The sequence below is a fragment of the Dermacentor silvarum genome, chromosome 4 (genome assembly GCF_013339745.2).
Source record: "Dermacentor silvarum isolate Dsil-2018 chromosome 4, BIME_Dsil_1.4, whole genome shotgun sequence".
NCBI lineage: Eukaryota > Metazoa > Arthropoda > Arachnida > Ixodida > Ixodidae > Dermacentor > Dermacentor silvarum.
In genome coordinates this window covers 182,207,801-182,225,834 of record NC_051157.2, presented here as the reverse complement: position 1 = coordinate 182,225,834, position 18,034 = coordinate 182,207,801, and the positions used below count along the sequence as shown (strand labels likewise).

The 18,034-nt window shown below is 48.3% G+C and overlaps 1 protein-coding gene across 3 annotated transcripts in view; it reads right to left on the bottom strand.

Annotated features, from left to right (window-relative positions):
- LOC119450815 (death-inducer obliterator 1) overlaps positions 1-18,034 on the bottom strand; it is a 78,592-nt gene that overhangs the window by 37,202 nt on the left and 23,356 nt on the right. For all 3 annotated transcript variants that reach the window (XM_037714309.2, XM_037714308.2, XM_049666257.1), the window contains 5 exons: positions 14,582-14,936; positions 10,537-10,624; positions 9,655-9,931; positions 6,449-6,571; positions 3,561-3,737 (listed from right to left, as the gene is read on the bottom strand). In XM_037714309.2, the coding sequence (XP_037570237.2) occupies positions 3,561-3,737; positions 6,449-6,571; positions 9,655-9,931; positions 10,537-10,624; positions 14,582-14,936 (1,020 nt within the window). The remainder of the gene's footprint in view (positions 1-3,560; positions 3,738-6,448; positions 6,572-9,654; positions 9,932-10,536; positions 10,625-14,581; positions 14,937-18,034) is intronic.

Sequence of the window (18,034 nt, the reverse complement as noted above, 5' to 3'; positions counted from 1 at the left end):
GCAGAGTGGCCCCTTCATGGTTGGAGTGGAGGAGGAAATTACCATGTCTACTCCAATCTAATGCGAACTGTTTTTCCGAGAAAATTGGTCCGGGAACTGCCTGCATGCTACAAATGGATACGAAACCAAAACAGCGTTGGCGGCGTTGGCAACAGCCTACCGTCGTAACTGTCAGATGCATCACCATCACAAGACGGTGAAAGAGAACGTTTTTGTGATGTTTCTGTGGGTCATGATGTGGGTTCATTGTGTGCTGGATCTGGAGCAGTATTCTCGGTTGATCACTTTCGAAGATGCCATCACTTTTGCGAGATTTTGCACGACTCGTCACCGCATGCGTCGCTGTATACAGTATAGACCACTTATAACGTAACCGCTTATAGTGCAGGCCCGGATATAGTGCAGTCTTTTCAGACTCCCGTTAATTTTCCCATAGCATTCTATGTATACACGTATCGCTTATAGTGCAGTTGCGGGAAACGAAATACTGGTTACAGTGCGGCTGCCTGGGAGTACGCAAGTCAGCAGAGACGGCGAACGCTCCCCTCAAACTGGCGCCCCAAGGAGTGCTCGAGGAAGAAAGAGAGACGAAGTGGAGGAGAAGGGCACGTGGTGTGAACGAACAGCCAGTGAGGCTGAAACCAGAATCTTGATTGAGAGTCGTGAAATATCACGGTGCGCATAGCGAGCGAGGGCCACGAAACTGCCAACGCCATCTAACACTCGCTTCACGATAACGGCAGTAAACAAAACTTCAGGGAGCGGGCGGCACCGGCACAGCACGGCGAAGGGCGCACACGGAGACCGTGGAATGTGAGGGAGGAGGGCAGCAGGGAAGTGGATTTCGCCTCGGCAACTCCGACGCTTCGGTGGCCCCCCTCGCCCTCCCTCGTAGCTCCCTCACTTTCGAGTGTCACCGTGCGCGCCCGCCGCCGTGCAGGCCGCCGCCGCTCGCGCCAGCTCCCCTAAGTTTCATTTTCTGCCGTTATCGGGAAGCGGGCGTGGGCAGTTTCGTTGGCCGGCCTGGGACAGCGTCGCTGCTTCCCTCTGCATTGTAACCGCAGCGTGCAAAGTCAACACGTGACTAGAAAGTAGAGGAAGCATAAAGGAGAAAGAAGGGTTCACTGCCATTTTCTACGCGTGGCTACGGTAACGTGGCTGAGACGTCGGCAAGTACACGCATGTTCCGGCGCAACGCAGAATCGGCGACCTTGCCATTTAAGAGAGGGTGAAGTTTCCACCACATTTTTCTTCTTCTTTTTTTTTTTTTTGTTTCTTTCGCACGCGACATTGAGGGGTCACTCCTGAGCTTTTACTCTATGGCGGTGCCGGAGCAATGCCGGTCGGAGGTGCCGCCACGTGATTTGGTTCGAATTAACGAGATTCGACTGTAAATTTAATGCAAACGTTCTAGCCACATACGTGTGGCGGCTCGGTGCACATGTTTTGCATATGTGCGGGCCTTGAAAATTATTGCTTTGGTTATAGAGCGGATATTCGCGACTATGGCGACTTACGTTATAAGCGGTCTACACTGTATATGGCCAGCCAGCGTTTCTGGCGCTGTTCCAAGTGTACTATCTTGAAGCTAAACATTTCGACAGAATTACCTGTCTGGTTGGGAAAATTGATTAAGTCTTAGAGATTGACTCCAACCAAATAAAGAAATTTACTAGCCCGACGTTTCGGAACCAATTCGGCTCCTTCTTCAGGGGGTATTCTTCGGAGGTGGCGGTGTGCCGCTTTTAAAGGTCCGTCGTAAGAAAGGAGAGGAAGGGGGGGGGGGAGAGCGTCAGGTGGGGAGACACTTGACGAGGCGCCTGTTCTTGACAGACGAAAGAGGTGGTGGTGGGGGGGAAGGGGGACGAGATGTTTTGGTGTTGCTGACCTAGAGCGGGGGTTCCTTTCTTCCCTTCGTCGCGTCTGCAAGGCCATGAACATACAAAGAAGGAAGAATGCCCTTCACGCGGTTTATATTACCTGCCGTGTTCTGAATGTGCCACGACTCCAGTAGCAGCCTTTTTCGCCAGTTTGTCTCTGAATGAAGGATTTGGGTTTCTTGGAAAGAGATCTTGTGGTCGGCGTCTTCGGAATGTTCGACGACGGCGCTGCGTAGCGCCGTCGGACAACCCAGCCGACCATCGGACAACCCAGCCGACCAGCAACGCCGAAGCCCCCCCCCCCCCACCACCACCTATTCTGTCTGTCTAGAACAGGTGCCCTGCCAAGTGTCTCCGCACCTTACGCTCTCTCCCCCTTCCTCTCCTTTGTTACGACGGACCTTTTAAAAGCGGCACACCGCCACCTCCGAAGAATACCCCCTGAAGAAGGAGCCGAAATTGGTTCCGAAAAGTCAGGGCTAGTAAATTTCCTTATTTGGTTGGAGTCAATCTCTAAGTCTTAAGTGTGCTATGTGCGCACACTGCCAGGAACGCTGTAGGCCACATACTTTGACAAGTTCAATGCAGAGTGGCGTAACATCTCGCGAGAGTGACAGTAGTATTTCTCTGAAACAGATCGCTCGAGAATACCACCCGTGTGCTTGGCATCTGTGGCCAATGAATCACACATGGTGACACACCACTCTCATTATGAAACCTCATCGAAAATATCTCTGCAGTGAATGTAAATTCTACACATTTCGTTTTTTTTTTCTCATTGCGAATGTTGGGTGCATGCTATATTTTATTTTATAAATCAGGGGTGTGTTACATTAAGATGTGTTTTTACTACTTTAAGCCCGCAAAAATTTGGTGCGCGTTAGAGTCAGGAGTAAATACAATGTGACTCTGGCACTATGTGCCAACTGTGTCATCCATTTGCTTTAGATTGCATATTTGTTAGATTGCATACAGCACTCTACACTGTGGTCATCATCATCTACACTTGGCAGGTTTCTTTCTGTAACCAAATTCTTCATCTTTGGCTTGTCCTGGCTATTTGAAGCCTTTTAAAAACTGGAACTGTGACTTGCTCAACGAAACCAAAAGCGTTGATTGTACATGTTTTCAAATTTATATTTGTTCATTTCGAATACTTCAAAGATGGCAGATACTGAAATTTGATCTGATGCAAACACCCAACAGCGTAACATTAAATCGAATATTCAAAAATATTTAGTATGCGCCAAGCCTCGAAAACTCTACTCCCTCACAGTAGCACAATTCTACAACGTAAACGCATACAGGCTTCCCTTTCCCTTTCACCAAACAATTTTCCTTTCACAATTTGCTCTTTCATGTGACTTCCTCCAAATAGCAGATTTCTGAAAAACTGATTTGTCAAGGTTCATCAACATGCTCCCAACGCTCGGCATGCAAGTGTTATTGCACCCCCCCCTTTCCCCTTTAGAATGCAGCCAAGCCACAGATATCATACCTGCGGCCTCATGCTTAGCTGCCAAACCTTTTAGCCAGCGAGCTACCAGCATGGGTCGGTGCTACACAAGTGAAACGCATGATGCAGCTCAGTGCCTCCTGGTCTAGTTCAGCAAGTGCAGGTGTACTGAATTTACCCCCGCCACGAAGAGGCACAAAATTTAACCAAAGGCAGCATCTTGCCTTTCCCGTGCAGATCTTGCAGTTGAGATCAAAGAGGTGTGACCGGTGCGCGTCCGTCGTGTCCCTGGCCGACTTCTCGGCAGTCTCGATGGTCGCTGTCGTGCTGCCGACACTTGGCACGCGTGCCACTGCAGCTGGCGGCTCAGGGTGTTCGGCCACCGCTTTCTCATCAGCTTTCTGAAACGTAAGCGCAGACTTAGTCAACGAACCTAGCACATAGCACAATGGCTCGTACTCCTGCTGTTCCTACACACAACAAGAATTGTGCATTCATTCCGTGCCTTCAATGTTAATATGGCACGGGTGTCGTATAAAACTGTGCAAGCAGTAATTTTTTTACCCAATTAACTACAAATCAATTAATGCCAGACATGAATAAAATGAACATGTTTAGAATAACAAACAACCACTTGCACCATTAACATAAAATGATGTTCATAGCTTATAGTACTCACAATGTTAGCACCTATCATAGCATTGAAAGTTATGAAGCATTGCTTATTAGGCATCCTAATGGAGCATTCGGAACAAATAAGAAGTTTCTTTACACACCCAGGACTGCTCAGCGACTGCGAGTATCGCATTTGGGAGGTAACGTGTAGCTTCCCGAGCAATGCATAGTGTACTCCACTGCATAACTTCTTGCTCGTTGTGTCTGCTATGGCTGTGGGATGAAATTTATTGCACATCTGCTCCAATATTATTTCTGCTCGTGCGTACTTTAGAATTTAAACTACCCAAAAACTACTTAAAAATATTATTATTTACTAATACTGACTATTCAATTCAACGAACAAATTGAATAGGCCATTGTAGACTTGCTATTCTATATTTTCGAATGTTCCAACACCCCCTAGAGTGATATACTATCTCGACTACTATAAACCTACATTTATGAGCTTCCAGATCAGCTAGCACGGCTCAACAAAGCCCAGTGCAATGTTGGGTGAAGTGTGGCGAGCGCCACTGCACAACGGGGAAGAAGCATAGCTTTCAGTGCACAGTCGCTGACCGATAATTCGGACTCGACAGCGACCGCCAAAATGTCCACATTATTGCGAGTCCAAAATACCAGATCCGCCCAAAAATAAGTGCCTTTACTTTAAAAATGGCTAAAAAAATGTTACTGTACGCTTGGCATTCTCGGATCGTCACTTTTGCAGATACCTTCCATTTTTGCGTGACTATAGCGCAAGACAATCCGGCGTATAAGAGCGACGGTATTCCTGGCTCAGTGCCAAGCGCGCTACCTTATTACAGTGCGGAAATGCTATCGTCAACACATCTGGTGCTAGTCATGCAAAAATTAAAGTATCTTTCAAAAGTGATCATCCAAAAATATAGCCCCAAGTTTGTCAACTGGCGTTGCTCTGTTGACGCACCTACACATACCCTTGTCATAGACATTTCATGGCCTCGATTTTTTAACAATGCCTTTTATACTATTCCTTTTTGCACTTTGTCAGTGCTCAGAGCGACCCTCTGCACGGGTTATCGATGGTATCAGCCACCAATGAACAGTGGATGATAAGAGTGGCATAGAATCGAGCATGAAGCATCACTACAATATCGCTGCTCGTATGTCGACCATTGTCATGCTGTCGCTACAGAAAGTCCAATTAAAGCATGCATCGAATTCTCATTGGCGACTACTAAATTGACTAGGCTTCCGATCTTTCGGTGTCATAAACAACAGCGGCATGGCCGACAATTATTATACGAAAATATTGCCATTTTGCTAGACTCAGTGGCCTATTAGCACAGTTGTGCAGTCGGAGTATGAATTATTGCACGATGCGCTGTACGGTGTCCAAAATTTCAGTAGTCCTTATACATTAGGTCTATGGCGGCTAGTGGCAGCGCCGTGGGTCTGTCTGAATAATCAAGCATGTCCAAATTATCGGTTGTTGACTGTAATCAAATGATGAAAAGAAGGAAAAGGCAATGACAGTGTGGCATCCAAAAGCATTAAACTGCAGATAACTCTCTTCGTACAACGCACATTCGAGAACTTTTTGCTGGTAAAGATTCCCGAGGAGATGCCTTTAACATATGACACGTTCCCTGCCTTTCATGAAGCGCATGAGTGCCAGAATAGGCATTGCATTGTAGGACATCGTGACTATGGCCGTCAAGGCATGCCGTTGTCCCTACATTTTGGGGGGGAAGACGAAGGTGAAGCACTGAGCAGAGAGGTGGCTCGCAAGCCCCGCTACCAAGATACTATGGGGTGGTATTGTGACACATGGTGACGATAGATGACCATTAAGCTACAGATGGCTCTCCCTTGCAGAGATGATGTCCAAGTAAGTCTTGAATGTAAGGGACACCAGATGAGGCTACAGGCACTATTTCTACATGACACGATCCCTGACTGATCGTACTCAGTTCCATCCAACGTTGCTATCCAGCCTAAAAGAAAAAAAAAGGGACGGTACTCCTTACTTCAACTGATGGTTGAAAAGATTACCGTGAGACGATCACTGCTTCCATTGAAACAATGCCTCAATGTGCCGAAACTGCACAATGGATTATGAAGGACGCTGCAGTAGTAGGCTCCAGATTAATTTTCACCACCTGGGGTTGGTTGACAAGCACCCAAGTCCAAGAGCACAACCATTTTTACATCTGGCCCCACCTTGTCGGGGAATCAAACCAACGGCCTTGTGCTAAGCAGCAGGTTTGAGACAGAGCTGAAAACCATGTCAACATAATGCACATTTCCAGGTGCGACAATGCGATACCTGATTCAGTGTGGGCAGTACGCAAGACGCAAAGGAGTAAAGCAGAGACCTTTTGTACTTTAGACCAAGAACCGTTCTTGCATTACCTGCACCAAATTATGTATAGCTAACAGCCACAATGCCAGTGGTGGTAACACCACTCACCTCCAGCAGTCGGAGGTTGTCGTCATCTATCTCCACTTCGCCCTTGTGCGTCTTCTTGAGAAGCGCGTGTGACGACACGTTCTGCGCTGCCTCCATCTGCTCCTTTTTGATCATCTCGATGGTCTGCACAGCAAACAACAGATCACTCTCAGAAAAGGTAGCTGGATTACAGTTGTTACTACGTGGAAAGAGAATACGGTGAAATCTGGTTCTTAGAACTTGGCATGATAAGATGCCCCAGATTAGTAATCTCAAAAATATCCCAGCCAGAAGCCCATTATTTCAATGTAAAAGCACTTCAGTAGTAGGAACCTTACACACCGAATTACTTCAAAATAGCAACCATATTTTTAACTTCATTCTGAGTTAGGAGTAACCTAACATGGCTTCATGTCACGTGGCTTCATGGCTTTTGGAGAGATAGTGGGCGGCGTTGCACTCTGGCATGAACTGCGAACTGCACGGCAGCGTGCAGTCGCGCGGGCCATATCTTTAAAGCTATCTGCGGTGGGGGCAGCGTCTAGGCAGGGTAGCAACACTACATTTGCTAGTAGGTACAGCGTTTGACCGCTGGCGCCACGCTGCGCCGCTCGCACGTACCGCGTTTCTAGGTGGTTCTGTTCACCGAGGGCGCTCGAACGCAATGATATGGTTTGCACGAATGCAACCCATGGAAGCGTGGCTGTATGGCTGAGTGGTTACGGCGCTCGCTTCGGGATCTTGCGTACGTGGGTTCGAAACCCGCTCTGGCTACAGTTTTTAATATCACGCTTTTCCCTTTTTTTTTCTCTCACTGTTTGCCAGCGCGGTCGCTTGAACCCCAGCGCCACGGCGGCAGCCGTGGTGCCGACGCGAAGCGGCGGTCGTTGGGGTGTTGCGGAGCGCAGCGTAGCAACACCCCAAATAAAAAAATACTGCTCCAGTCAGGTAGACTGCTCCCTCCCTGATAGTGAGATTATATTTGGATCATCAAAACAGTGATGCGTTTATAATACCACCGATCCCAACAGCAGGCTAGTCACCACCAGCCCAGCGTTTTCTCCGTCAACGCCTCCTCCGTTCCAACGGCGGCGGCTACAAACATGGTACGCGCGAGCGGCGCAGCGTGGTGCCAGCGGTCAAACGCTGTACCTACTAGCAATTGTAAATACGCGGCAGGGTAGGCGTCGGTGGCTCGTAGCTTCGTGCATGCTATGGGTTCTCGGCGCTGAGTTTGCGTTGAAGCGATAGACAGCAGCACGCAAGTGCTGCTGTCTCTCGCTGCTGACACCGTGCTTCCTCACGCCAGCATTTCGACAGCCAGTGTCTGCACTTATCAAGTGTGATGTGTTCATGTTAGCCTGTGTATGCTGACACTGTGCTTGTTAATATAGCTAATAGGCGAATGTTTACAAGTTTATACGGACAATAAAACTACTATCCTTACTTTGTATAGCTGTCAACTAATTTGATATCGCAATCGATGCTTCGGGTTTTGGGCGAAACTGCGACTTTATTTTAAAAAGTAAGAATTAAAATAAAATTGTGTGCAGTTCACGACTACTCCTATTTCTCAATTTTTCCGATTTCTAGGCTCTTGCGATTCCCGGCTGTTACGTTTTTTTTTTTACGGTTCCGTGAAAAACGTATCAGCGGGGTTCTACTGTATAACAAATTTGTAAGCCAGAATATTGGGCACACATGAGATATGAATATACCCCCAGTATCATCATCATCATCCTGCAAACTTGCAAGATTGTGCAGCAGTTGTCATACTTCATCTGATTTCATAGCTGCTTTTTATGTTCACATCCTACCAGCGAGTTATTTTGGCATTTAATCCTGCACTGCCAAATAATTAAGACGGATAGTCTATAAAGGGCAATGTCAATGTCTTGGCTAGCCTAAACAATAGACTTCCGTTAATTCGACCTTGATGGGAACTACGAAAATGGTTGAATTAACCAACGGGTTGGGTTAAACAAAGGCAGCAAAAACGGAGAAACACACCACTGATTCATCCTGGCAGTTTTGGTGCTGATTCTCCTGTCGAAAATGCTTACTTTCGGCCTGCCACAGAAATATTTTCACGCAATAATCGTAGCTCACAATGTCTGATAAGGTGTTTGCCTAATTTTAAAACGCTCATGAAAAAAATTTTTTTACAAAAAGGGAACTGAGAACTGCCCGTGCGATGCAATCGGATACGAAACCAAACTTGCCTTCGCGACATTTGTGTGCTTTACCGCATACCATGGTTGTATTGCTATAGTAGACTTTAGTAGACCTGCCGGCATTTGCAACACATTTTCCTTGCTAAAGTATACAATGCACATTAGATTTCTACTTTGTTTAGAAGCTTAAATGCAATTCCTACGTTAACTCTCTGCTTTGGAAGCATAGAAAGTGTGCGTGTTTGATTCGGCACCATGCTAGAATTGGGTAAATACTGCGAAATGAATCATTGATGTACATTAGCGCTTTTTTCTGCATGCTGTATAAGTAGACCCACCGGATAATTATATCAATTTCAGCAGTCCCATCAGGGTAGAATTAATGGAAGGCAACTGTATTATCTAGCAACTAGGCAGGGTAGTTTGTTGTGCTCAGACAGTGCTGCAGGGATATTTAAACTTGGATTTATGCCCTTTCAACAGTGCACAGTAAGGAAAGGGAATGCCTCAACAAACATCCAGCTAATGTTGAAAAAAAGTTCACCGATGATTACGATACTCCCTAACGCGAAATTTTAGCGCAGCTCTATATGCGTTTTCATTTCGCAATTTATTGGCTGGCATGGTCAATCTGTCTCGAGCGGCATCTTGCAAATGGAGTGACTGCCTCACTAATCGGGGGATCACGAGAGGCAGAGCGTGGGTGACGTGTAGAAGTGGTTCCCATCAACCATCGCAGACAGATTTCCACTCATGCAGTGCTTTGTTTTCATATATGGTATCGATGGCGTCATCGGTGAACAGATGACGCGCGCTACTCTGGCGCCACCTCGCTATCGCCACAGAGCAAGTCTTGCGCGGCACTATGCTTTTCTTCTCATGCCTTCGCCATAACCTCCTCCTCCAATTTCCTTCTCGCGCTCTTTTCGCTGTGTTCGTTCGCTTAGTTACGCCGAGGACGCCGATGCTCACCGCAGGAATGGGTGCTTAAGAGCTGCGCTCTACAAAAGAAAAAAGAAATTGATGTGAGAAAGAGAATGAGGAGGTACGCACGTGCTTGTTCTCCTGTTCCCGCCAGCGGGCCAGCTCCTTGGAGGCGAGCTCCTCGGGAGTCATGCGCACCAGCCGGTCGGGTGGAATCTTGCCCCGGAGGATCTTGCGAAAAAGGCCTTGATTGCGGCTGTCCTTGATGTTGAACACCAGGCTGCGGTACTTGGACTTGTAGCGCGTGCCCGTGTCCCGGAACACTTTGAACAGCTCCTCCTCAATGCGCAGCGCCATGCGACGCACCTCGTCCACCGACAATGACAGGTCCGAGGCCTCCTTGCACCTGGCAGAACACCCCCTCCTCCTTTAGCACAAATCCTGACATCTCAGCAGAGAAACCGAATAAGGCACAGAAATCTATGAGGGCAAAGCTGCGACATGGTCCCAGCATAAAAAGGGTCACCACCCCCCAGAGCTTTTGAACGCATTTCGTTATTTGCAGAGCCCTTGTATCTGCAGTGCATAGCACAGTACTGCACAAACTCGTGAGGTGGAGAAATTTTTATAGAAGAAAGTGTGGGCAGCACCAAAGGAAATGCAAACTGGTTCCTCGAAACGGAAGCTCTACAGTTGAAGAATATTCTTTCTGGTCTCTAGGCCACTGCCTTTCTGGAGCGGTTGCTCCAACGAATTGCCTAACGCAAGGGCTAGCAAATGGTCGGGCAAGAACGAATTAATTGACAATTTAACGTTTCTTCATGAGGAACCACACCTGGGCCTTCTTTGTGCTACTTTCAGGCGCATGCCAGAAAGAGTTACTGTGACATGGGAAGCTATGATCACAAGTACGAGTGGTCAGTTGGGTGTTTGAAAGTTGCTCTTACTCCGAGTCAGGAGACAGGGAGATAGAAATGGTTGCTCCATGCAATGAGAACGCCCAGTACTTGCCTGTTGAGCAGTGCATCCCTCAGCACCTTGCGAACATTCAGGCGAACTGGTTCGGGGGACGGCTGGGCTGCTTCCGGTTTCTTCACTTCTGTATCCAGCAGCGCATAAAAGCAATGCCAATGTTAAGAAATCAGGAAAAAAAGGTACGTACAGCAAAAGCTTGTTGATTTACAACTCGTTAATTCAGAATTTTGGATAATTTGAAGTAGCTGCCGCGGTCCGTCCAACAATGTATTGAAAGCAATATGTAACGCATCGCATTAATCCACACGGAAATCTGCACCGCCACCGTTAATTCGAACTCCACGCCATCGTGGATAGGGAGAGTGCTAAAGCGCCAGGAGCATGTTGGCCACGCTGGTATCGCCGCACGGGCTGCCCAGCTTCGCAGTGGTGTGGGCTCTAAAATGCGCCCACGCCGCTTCGCCGACAGTCACAGGCAGCCAGCCGTTCAAATGTCACGCGATTTGGGGATCATTCTGCGCAAGCTTCGAAGGGAGCAGTCGATGGTGCGCGCGTCCAAGTATAGAGGGGATGGCATTTCGGCTGGCGCAGCGCAAACCGCGTGCCGCTTTGAACGGCTGTCTACGACCGTCGGCGAAGCGGCGTGGGCGAATTTTTTTTTCACGCAATGCAGTGTGGGTTGGCACAGTCGGCGCGAATGCGCTGATGGAGCAAGAGCCACCTCAACATTGGGCACGTAGGGCTACGTTGGCTGCGCCAGTGGGTCAAACTACAGGCTGTTTCAGCAAACGCTTTCAAAATTTCTAAAGGTTGCCTGCGGCAGGTAGCATAATTCTAGTTCATGAGCTGGTCTACTTGAAGAGGCGGACATTACTTCCACAAGAAATTGAAATGCATAATCGAATAATTAACAGAAATTCACTAATTAAGTTATTAACTAATTACCTAATGGCCCATATTGCAATTTATAAATTGTAGCCGTGGAGTTCGCAAGGCATGGAGTTCGTAAGGAATTCGTTCCAAGTTCGCACTTGGAACGAATTCTCGGGATGACACCAGTTTCGAGATATTAATTCCTGAACTTTGCGGAGAAATGCATTGGCGTTCCAGTTAGGTTCTTAACAAAACGTCTCTTTTTGCATCGAAGCACAAAATTAACTGGAACGCCAATGCATTTCTCCGTAAAGTTCAGGAATTAATATCTCGAAACTCATGTCATCCTGAGAATTAATTCTAAGTGGATCCGCCTTGCGAACTACACGGCTACAATTTGTAAAATGCAATATGGTCCCCCATCAGGTAGTTAAAAACTTCATTAGTAAATTTTTATTAGTCGATTATGCATTTCAATTTTTTGTGCAAGTAATGTCAGCCTCTTCGAGTAGCCCAGATCATTAACTAGAATTGGGCTATCTGCCACAGGCAACCTTAAATAAATTTTGAAAGTGTTCGCTGAAACACCCTGTAAGGACGTTCTCACCAACATGACTTAGCGTGTGCGAGCATGTGCATGCGCTCACGCTACGTCGCACTATACACACGACTTAACCGAACTGTTTTTTTCTCTGACTTTCATTGGTTCGAATTTTCCTAGCATCCCTGCGGAATACGAATTAACAAGCTTTTACTGTACAGTCGAGCCCACTTACAATAATATTGGTTTTAACATTGTACAGTTAAACCTGCTTATAACGAACCTCCATATAAAGAATTCCTGGATATAACGAAGTTTTTATATTCCCCGCCGTTACTCCATAAAAGCACATGTATTTGAGACCTCTACGTAACGAAGTGGCAGCGGGAGACCCCCTTGATATAACGAATTTTCCCCCTCCGACAACCTAGAGATTTCGCCCCAAATTTTGTCATTTTTGCGCGAGCAGCAACCGGAAGCACCATCTCCGCCGTGACGGAATGCGAAGTGAGCGCACGTGTGCATGCGTGCATGTGCGAGGCGGGCCTGCATCCCTCAACCCGGATCTTGCCGCCGCGGTCGTGACCTTTCCCCCTCCCTTCATTCAAATCTGATCCTGCCGCTTGCTGCAGCTGGCCTAGCCTGCCAAGCCGCTACTCTGTCCTTTTCCAGTTGATGTTGCTGACGCGCTGGTACACGCTGTGACACATCACACTCGATGAGCGCAGACACGCGCTTGTCAAACGGTGGTGGCGTGTGGAAGCGCCGCTGGAGAAGCGAGCGAAGTGACCTTCGTGCTGTTGTCTGTCGCTTCAACGCAAACTGAGCGCTGAGAACACACAGCACGCAGAAAGCTACGAGCCGCCGACGCACCTACACTGTCTAGACTCTGCCCCAACGCAGATCGCTTTCAAGATAAGAATCGCGTGCTGCCTCGCTATCCCTCCCCCCTTGCTCCCTCGCCGGTGCCTCGAGCGCAACGGAAGAAGGCGCGCTGCCTCCCTGCTTTTCTTGCACGCGCGAGGTTTAGACGCGGTCGTCGGCTCCCCTCGCACGTTTTCACTCGCACATACAGCATACGGTGCGCGGTGATTGCGTTATCGCCCTTGGACTTTATACGGAATATCTATGCACCAAAACCAATTTTAGGGCCACAACGTGTCATAGACACCATCTTTAGATAGCAAATACGGATTTCAAGGGCCATACTTTTGCTGGCGAAAACCGAAAATACGTCATAGTTGTCGCCCCCGGCACTTTGGTCGGCCAATGCCATCGTCAAGCCACCAAGCCAAGCGACATGAAAAGTCAAAATGGCCGCTCGGGCAGGCGCGGGGTGGCAGTTCGCAGCGTATGATGCGGGAACGGTCCCACAGTTGCAACGCAACAGCGGGGTTGCCAATGCATTGGGTTCTATGGGAGCTGTGCCGGGACCGGCCGAAAACGACGTAACAGCCGGGAAAACGCAGCCCCCGGGAACATAACAGCGGGGTTCTATTGTAACACTATACGACGCTACGACGTCATCGTGACGCTCGCTCTTCATTTCCGATGCCTCGCGCTTGTGCGAAACGACATGCGTCCACGCATCCGGTACCTGGTGTGGCATTCCAAGGATGAGTGCTTCGACCAAAACGGAAAACTGGTGCGCGTTACAATTGAGGGCGCGTTAGAATCGAGTAAATACGGTAAGCGTTTCTTTTTCAAATTTTCGTGCCGAACCTGCATATAACGAAATACTCTTTATAACGAAGTTTTTCGGGAATTTGTCAATTTCGTTATATCCAGGTTTAACTGTATCAGATATGACAATGAGCAGCCGATGCACCGCTTACTGTGTTACAATGCTGTGTTATCAGTTATAACAATTGGGTGTGTGTGTGCTGAAAGAAGGAAGAATGCAAAATCCTGTTTTTTAGGATACTAATACATTTCTTTTTCTTTTCCCGGACAACTTCCCATAGGAGCAATGTATTTTCACTTGGTTATTGCAACCACGTTTCCACCTGAAATGGGATAATACGACTACAGAAGTGGGCTTTTACTGGTGTTTCTAAAACTCATAGCTTTATATTCCAGTGTACTAGCTTAAATAACATTCCAACGACCCACGAACAATGTGTTAAGCCCCAGCCGCACTGGAAGAAAAAGGCATGCGGTGCGCCGCCGTCGGTAAAACGCTGCTGGTGCAGTGTGGCCACACCAGCTGGCGGTGCGTTGCTGCTCAGTTGAGTGAGCAAACGATGGCTACCTTTTTTCACTTCCAGAAGAACTTCTTTACGGACATTGAAAAGAAGAAAGTTCAGGCAGAAAGTTCAGCGCAAGTTGACGAGTTATTTCCCCTTTGCTGAATAAAAGTGTGCTGGCTGCAATTCGTGTGGTGTCGAGTCATGCTGCACCACATAACGTGTTCTGGGGAGCAGTACCACTAGATGCCACATGAACCTTTGCTATCGAGTTTGTCACCGAGTACACTTATTTTGATACTTTTTTTGGAGCTTGTTTGGATAATACGATCTACGGATTTATCGTTTTATTTTCCGACTTCCATGAAGATCGCGTCAACAAGATTCCACAGTACTCTGATCAAACTTCTGTGCTCCAAAATTGCTCATTTCACTCAACGCGTGCATGCATAAATTTTGACAGTGCACATGTTGCATTCACCTGTCGCAGCTTCTGCGCTGCCTGTGCTTTCGGCTGGTGCGTTGTTGGTCGTGCTGCCAGGTGTGGGTGCTGGCAACGTGGTGTTCGCTCCTGAGGGCACAGCCGACTGTGCCGGAGCGGCTACTGGCTGCTTTGCCGGCTTGGTGTGTGGCTGCTTGGCTTGCGCTGGCTTGGAAGACGGCTGCTTGGTTGAGTGTGGACGCCCTGGTGTACGTGCAACGGCCAGTTCAAAGGTTGGATTGCGCACCAGCCAGTTGGTGAGGTTCTCCGGTGTGGGCATCGTGACGCCAGCAACCAGCTTGCCGGAGCTTCGCTCCGTAAACATGAGACGCCGCTCGCCGTCTAGCTTGGCTGCCTGCAAGTTGGTTGCAGGAATGCCCAGTCATTTTGTAGCAATTTTTGGAGCAGATACAATTTAATTCTGGAGCAAATTGGGGCAGACAAATCCTGATTTTGGAGCAGTCTGGATCATGCAAATTTTAATTTAGAGCAATATTATAATTAGGTGGGGTAACAATAACAAAACCTTGCATTCTGCAGCATTAAAGAAGTGTGGAAGTGCCGCCTGAAGGAATTTTTGACATTTTTGTATTAAGTGATGGTGAAGTGATTGCAGGTGTTTTTCAACAGAAGTTGTGAAGAAGCTAGGGTTAGTCACAACACAGTGGTTCTTCAGAGGAATTCTAGATAATGCGACAGCACCAACTAACTCACGACAAGACAAGAAAGTTTATTATTGTTGTCAAGAAAGTAATACAGCTCAGACCACTTACAGTGGAATCTCGATGATACGAATCTCACGGGGTCACGAAAAATATTCGTATTAGCCGAAACTCGTATCATCGAAACACAATTAAAACTAGCTAAATTAAAGAGTCAGAGGTGAACTCACTCAGGCACACGCACGTAAAAAGCATTTACAGTATAGACCACTTATAACGTAACCGTTTATAGTGCAGAAATGGCTACAACGCGGCCTTTTCCGACTCCCGTTTACCCTCCCATAGAACTCCATGTATACGCATACCGCTTACAGTGCAAGCCGCGCGAGATGAAATACCGGTTATAATGCGGCTCCCGCAGAAAAAAATCGCCGACAAGGGCGGTAGCGAGCACGCTTCTCAACGAGATGCGCCCACCGATGGAAGAGGAGATCAACGAGGGCGATGCGGAGGAGGAGCATGAGAAGGAGGAGCATACGGCGCGCGGCGACGATAAAATCGTCGACGCGTGCCGTATGTGCGAGTGAAAGCGCGCCTTCACAGAGAGCGAACGCACAGCGGAGAGCAAACGCGACGAAAGGCCGTGGGAGTATGGGAGGGAGGGAGGGGGGGCAACGCTATGCTGTGGCACCAAATGCGTATCTTGCAATCAGGCGCAAGGGTAACTGGCGACGCAATCTCCCACCGAAAGGAGCAAAGCGGGAAGGCAACGCGGGAAGGAGGGAGGGAGGGGGGGCTTCTACTCTGCCAACAAATGCGTTCTTGTATTTTGCGCCTGTGCCGGCTGTCGGTGACGCGCGCACCGTATCTTGAAAGTGATCTCCACACGGCTCTGACCTTTGTATGCGCTGTGCTTACGCTGCTCAGTTTCCGTTGAAGCGATAGACGGCACGAACCTTCGCTTGCTGCAGCGGCCACGCTTCCCCACACAGGCACAAAAGGAAAAGCACAAAAGCGACAAAAGCACCACCACTTCAAACTCTTCACGCCCAGTCGCGGCCTCCGCGCTGTCCGCCGCCACAACCGCGCCTCCGCACCAAAAGAGAAAGGAAGAAAGCGCGTGCGTGACTGCGCGCTGTTCTCTTTTGCGGCCGTCGGTGGGGCGCCGTTTATTCGTATCCACTGACGCGGGTCCCAAATCGATTCGTAACAACCGCTCTCAAGCACGTTGCAAAGTAATGGGGCTCGGCCGGGACCACAGAAAAATTCGTATCATCCGGAAATTCGTATTAGCCATGATTGTATCATCGAGATTCCACTGTATAACGTAACCGCTTACAGTGCAGGACCAGATATAATGCGGCCTTTTCTGACTCCCATTTACCCTCCCATAGAACTGAATGTGTATGCATACCGCTTATAATGAAGCCGGGCGAGACGAAATACCAGTAAAATGTGACAGACAAGCGAGGGAGCAAGCGAACAAGAAACAGAAGAGAGAGTGAGAGAGAGAAAAAGAAAAGAAAGCCACGGTGGCAGTGTGCTGGTTCAATGGGTGCACAGGGCCTTGCCTAGACAACAAAGATTTGCTCCGACCACCAGCGGCACGTGGTCTGCATCGAACGCGTGTGCAGTGTCACTCTTTGGCTATTTAGTTTGTGTGCAGGAAGTTGCAGACTGATTTTTTTCGGACCCGGAAGGACATTGTAGAAATGCCTGAATTATCAGGCAGGCCCCCAAAAAACATTTCAATAGTAAAATCAATCAGTTTTTTACAACTCATGCACCGCAGGAAAAATCGGCCGAGGCCGCAAGTTTGCGTTCGCCCATCGCGATGTGCGTCCTTGACTGCGCGACGCTGTCTCGTTAAACTGTGTTCTTCATCACTTCAGAGCATTGTTCACACATGACCATTGTATCGAAAGCAAGCGTCCCGCAACGGCATGTCGCCCGACACCCTGGCTGAGCCTAACCAGAAGTTGGGAGTCGGCGGTGCAAGTTCCAGTTTGGTGCAGCGTCAACGAAATGCTTTGCAGTGGCTGTATGGCACTTGGAAAGCAGAGAAATAACCAGGCCAACAAAATTGAGGGCCCATTGCGATTGTATGGTTCAATTCCTGGACACGATGCTGCTTGTCTACATGTTTTGCGCGTGCGCAGCCTTTAAAAATGTTTTGGTTATAGTGCGGTACCGCTTATAGAGCTGAAATTTGTGACTCTGGCGACTTACATTACAAGCGGTCTGTGCAGTACATGTAGATCCCCACAACTCATCGAGGAGTTATGGCAGGGGATCGTGTTGTAAACATTAGAAATAAATATGGAACGCGCTAATTCACAGTAACAGAAAGAACAGTAATTTCAAATCCAGATTCTACACATGACTGCCTTCGCTTAGCTGCTCACTAGACTCATTAGGAGCACTTACACATCTGGAGTTCACATTGAGTGATTGGGTGTAAGCCCCCTGAACAAGCCAAAGGGAGCGACACTGCTGATCCCTTGGCCTCTCCTTTTTCTCGACTCCTCGAAGCACGCACCTTCCTCGCGATCTCACCCTCTCAGTTTGCAATTTTTGATCGTGGCAATCACACTACGCTGCAACACGATCGACGCATTCTCAGGATTCGCAATCACCAGCAATTGTGCAGCTGTAATGGTGCCGGCACATGTCACAACAAAAAGCCAAGAAAACAAAAGTATGTACTGCTCGCGCACATTTCTGCAGAAACAGTGCCTGCATAACCATGTGTCTCCGCTCAGCCAACAGGGAGGCGCAGATAAGGCCCACA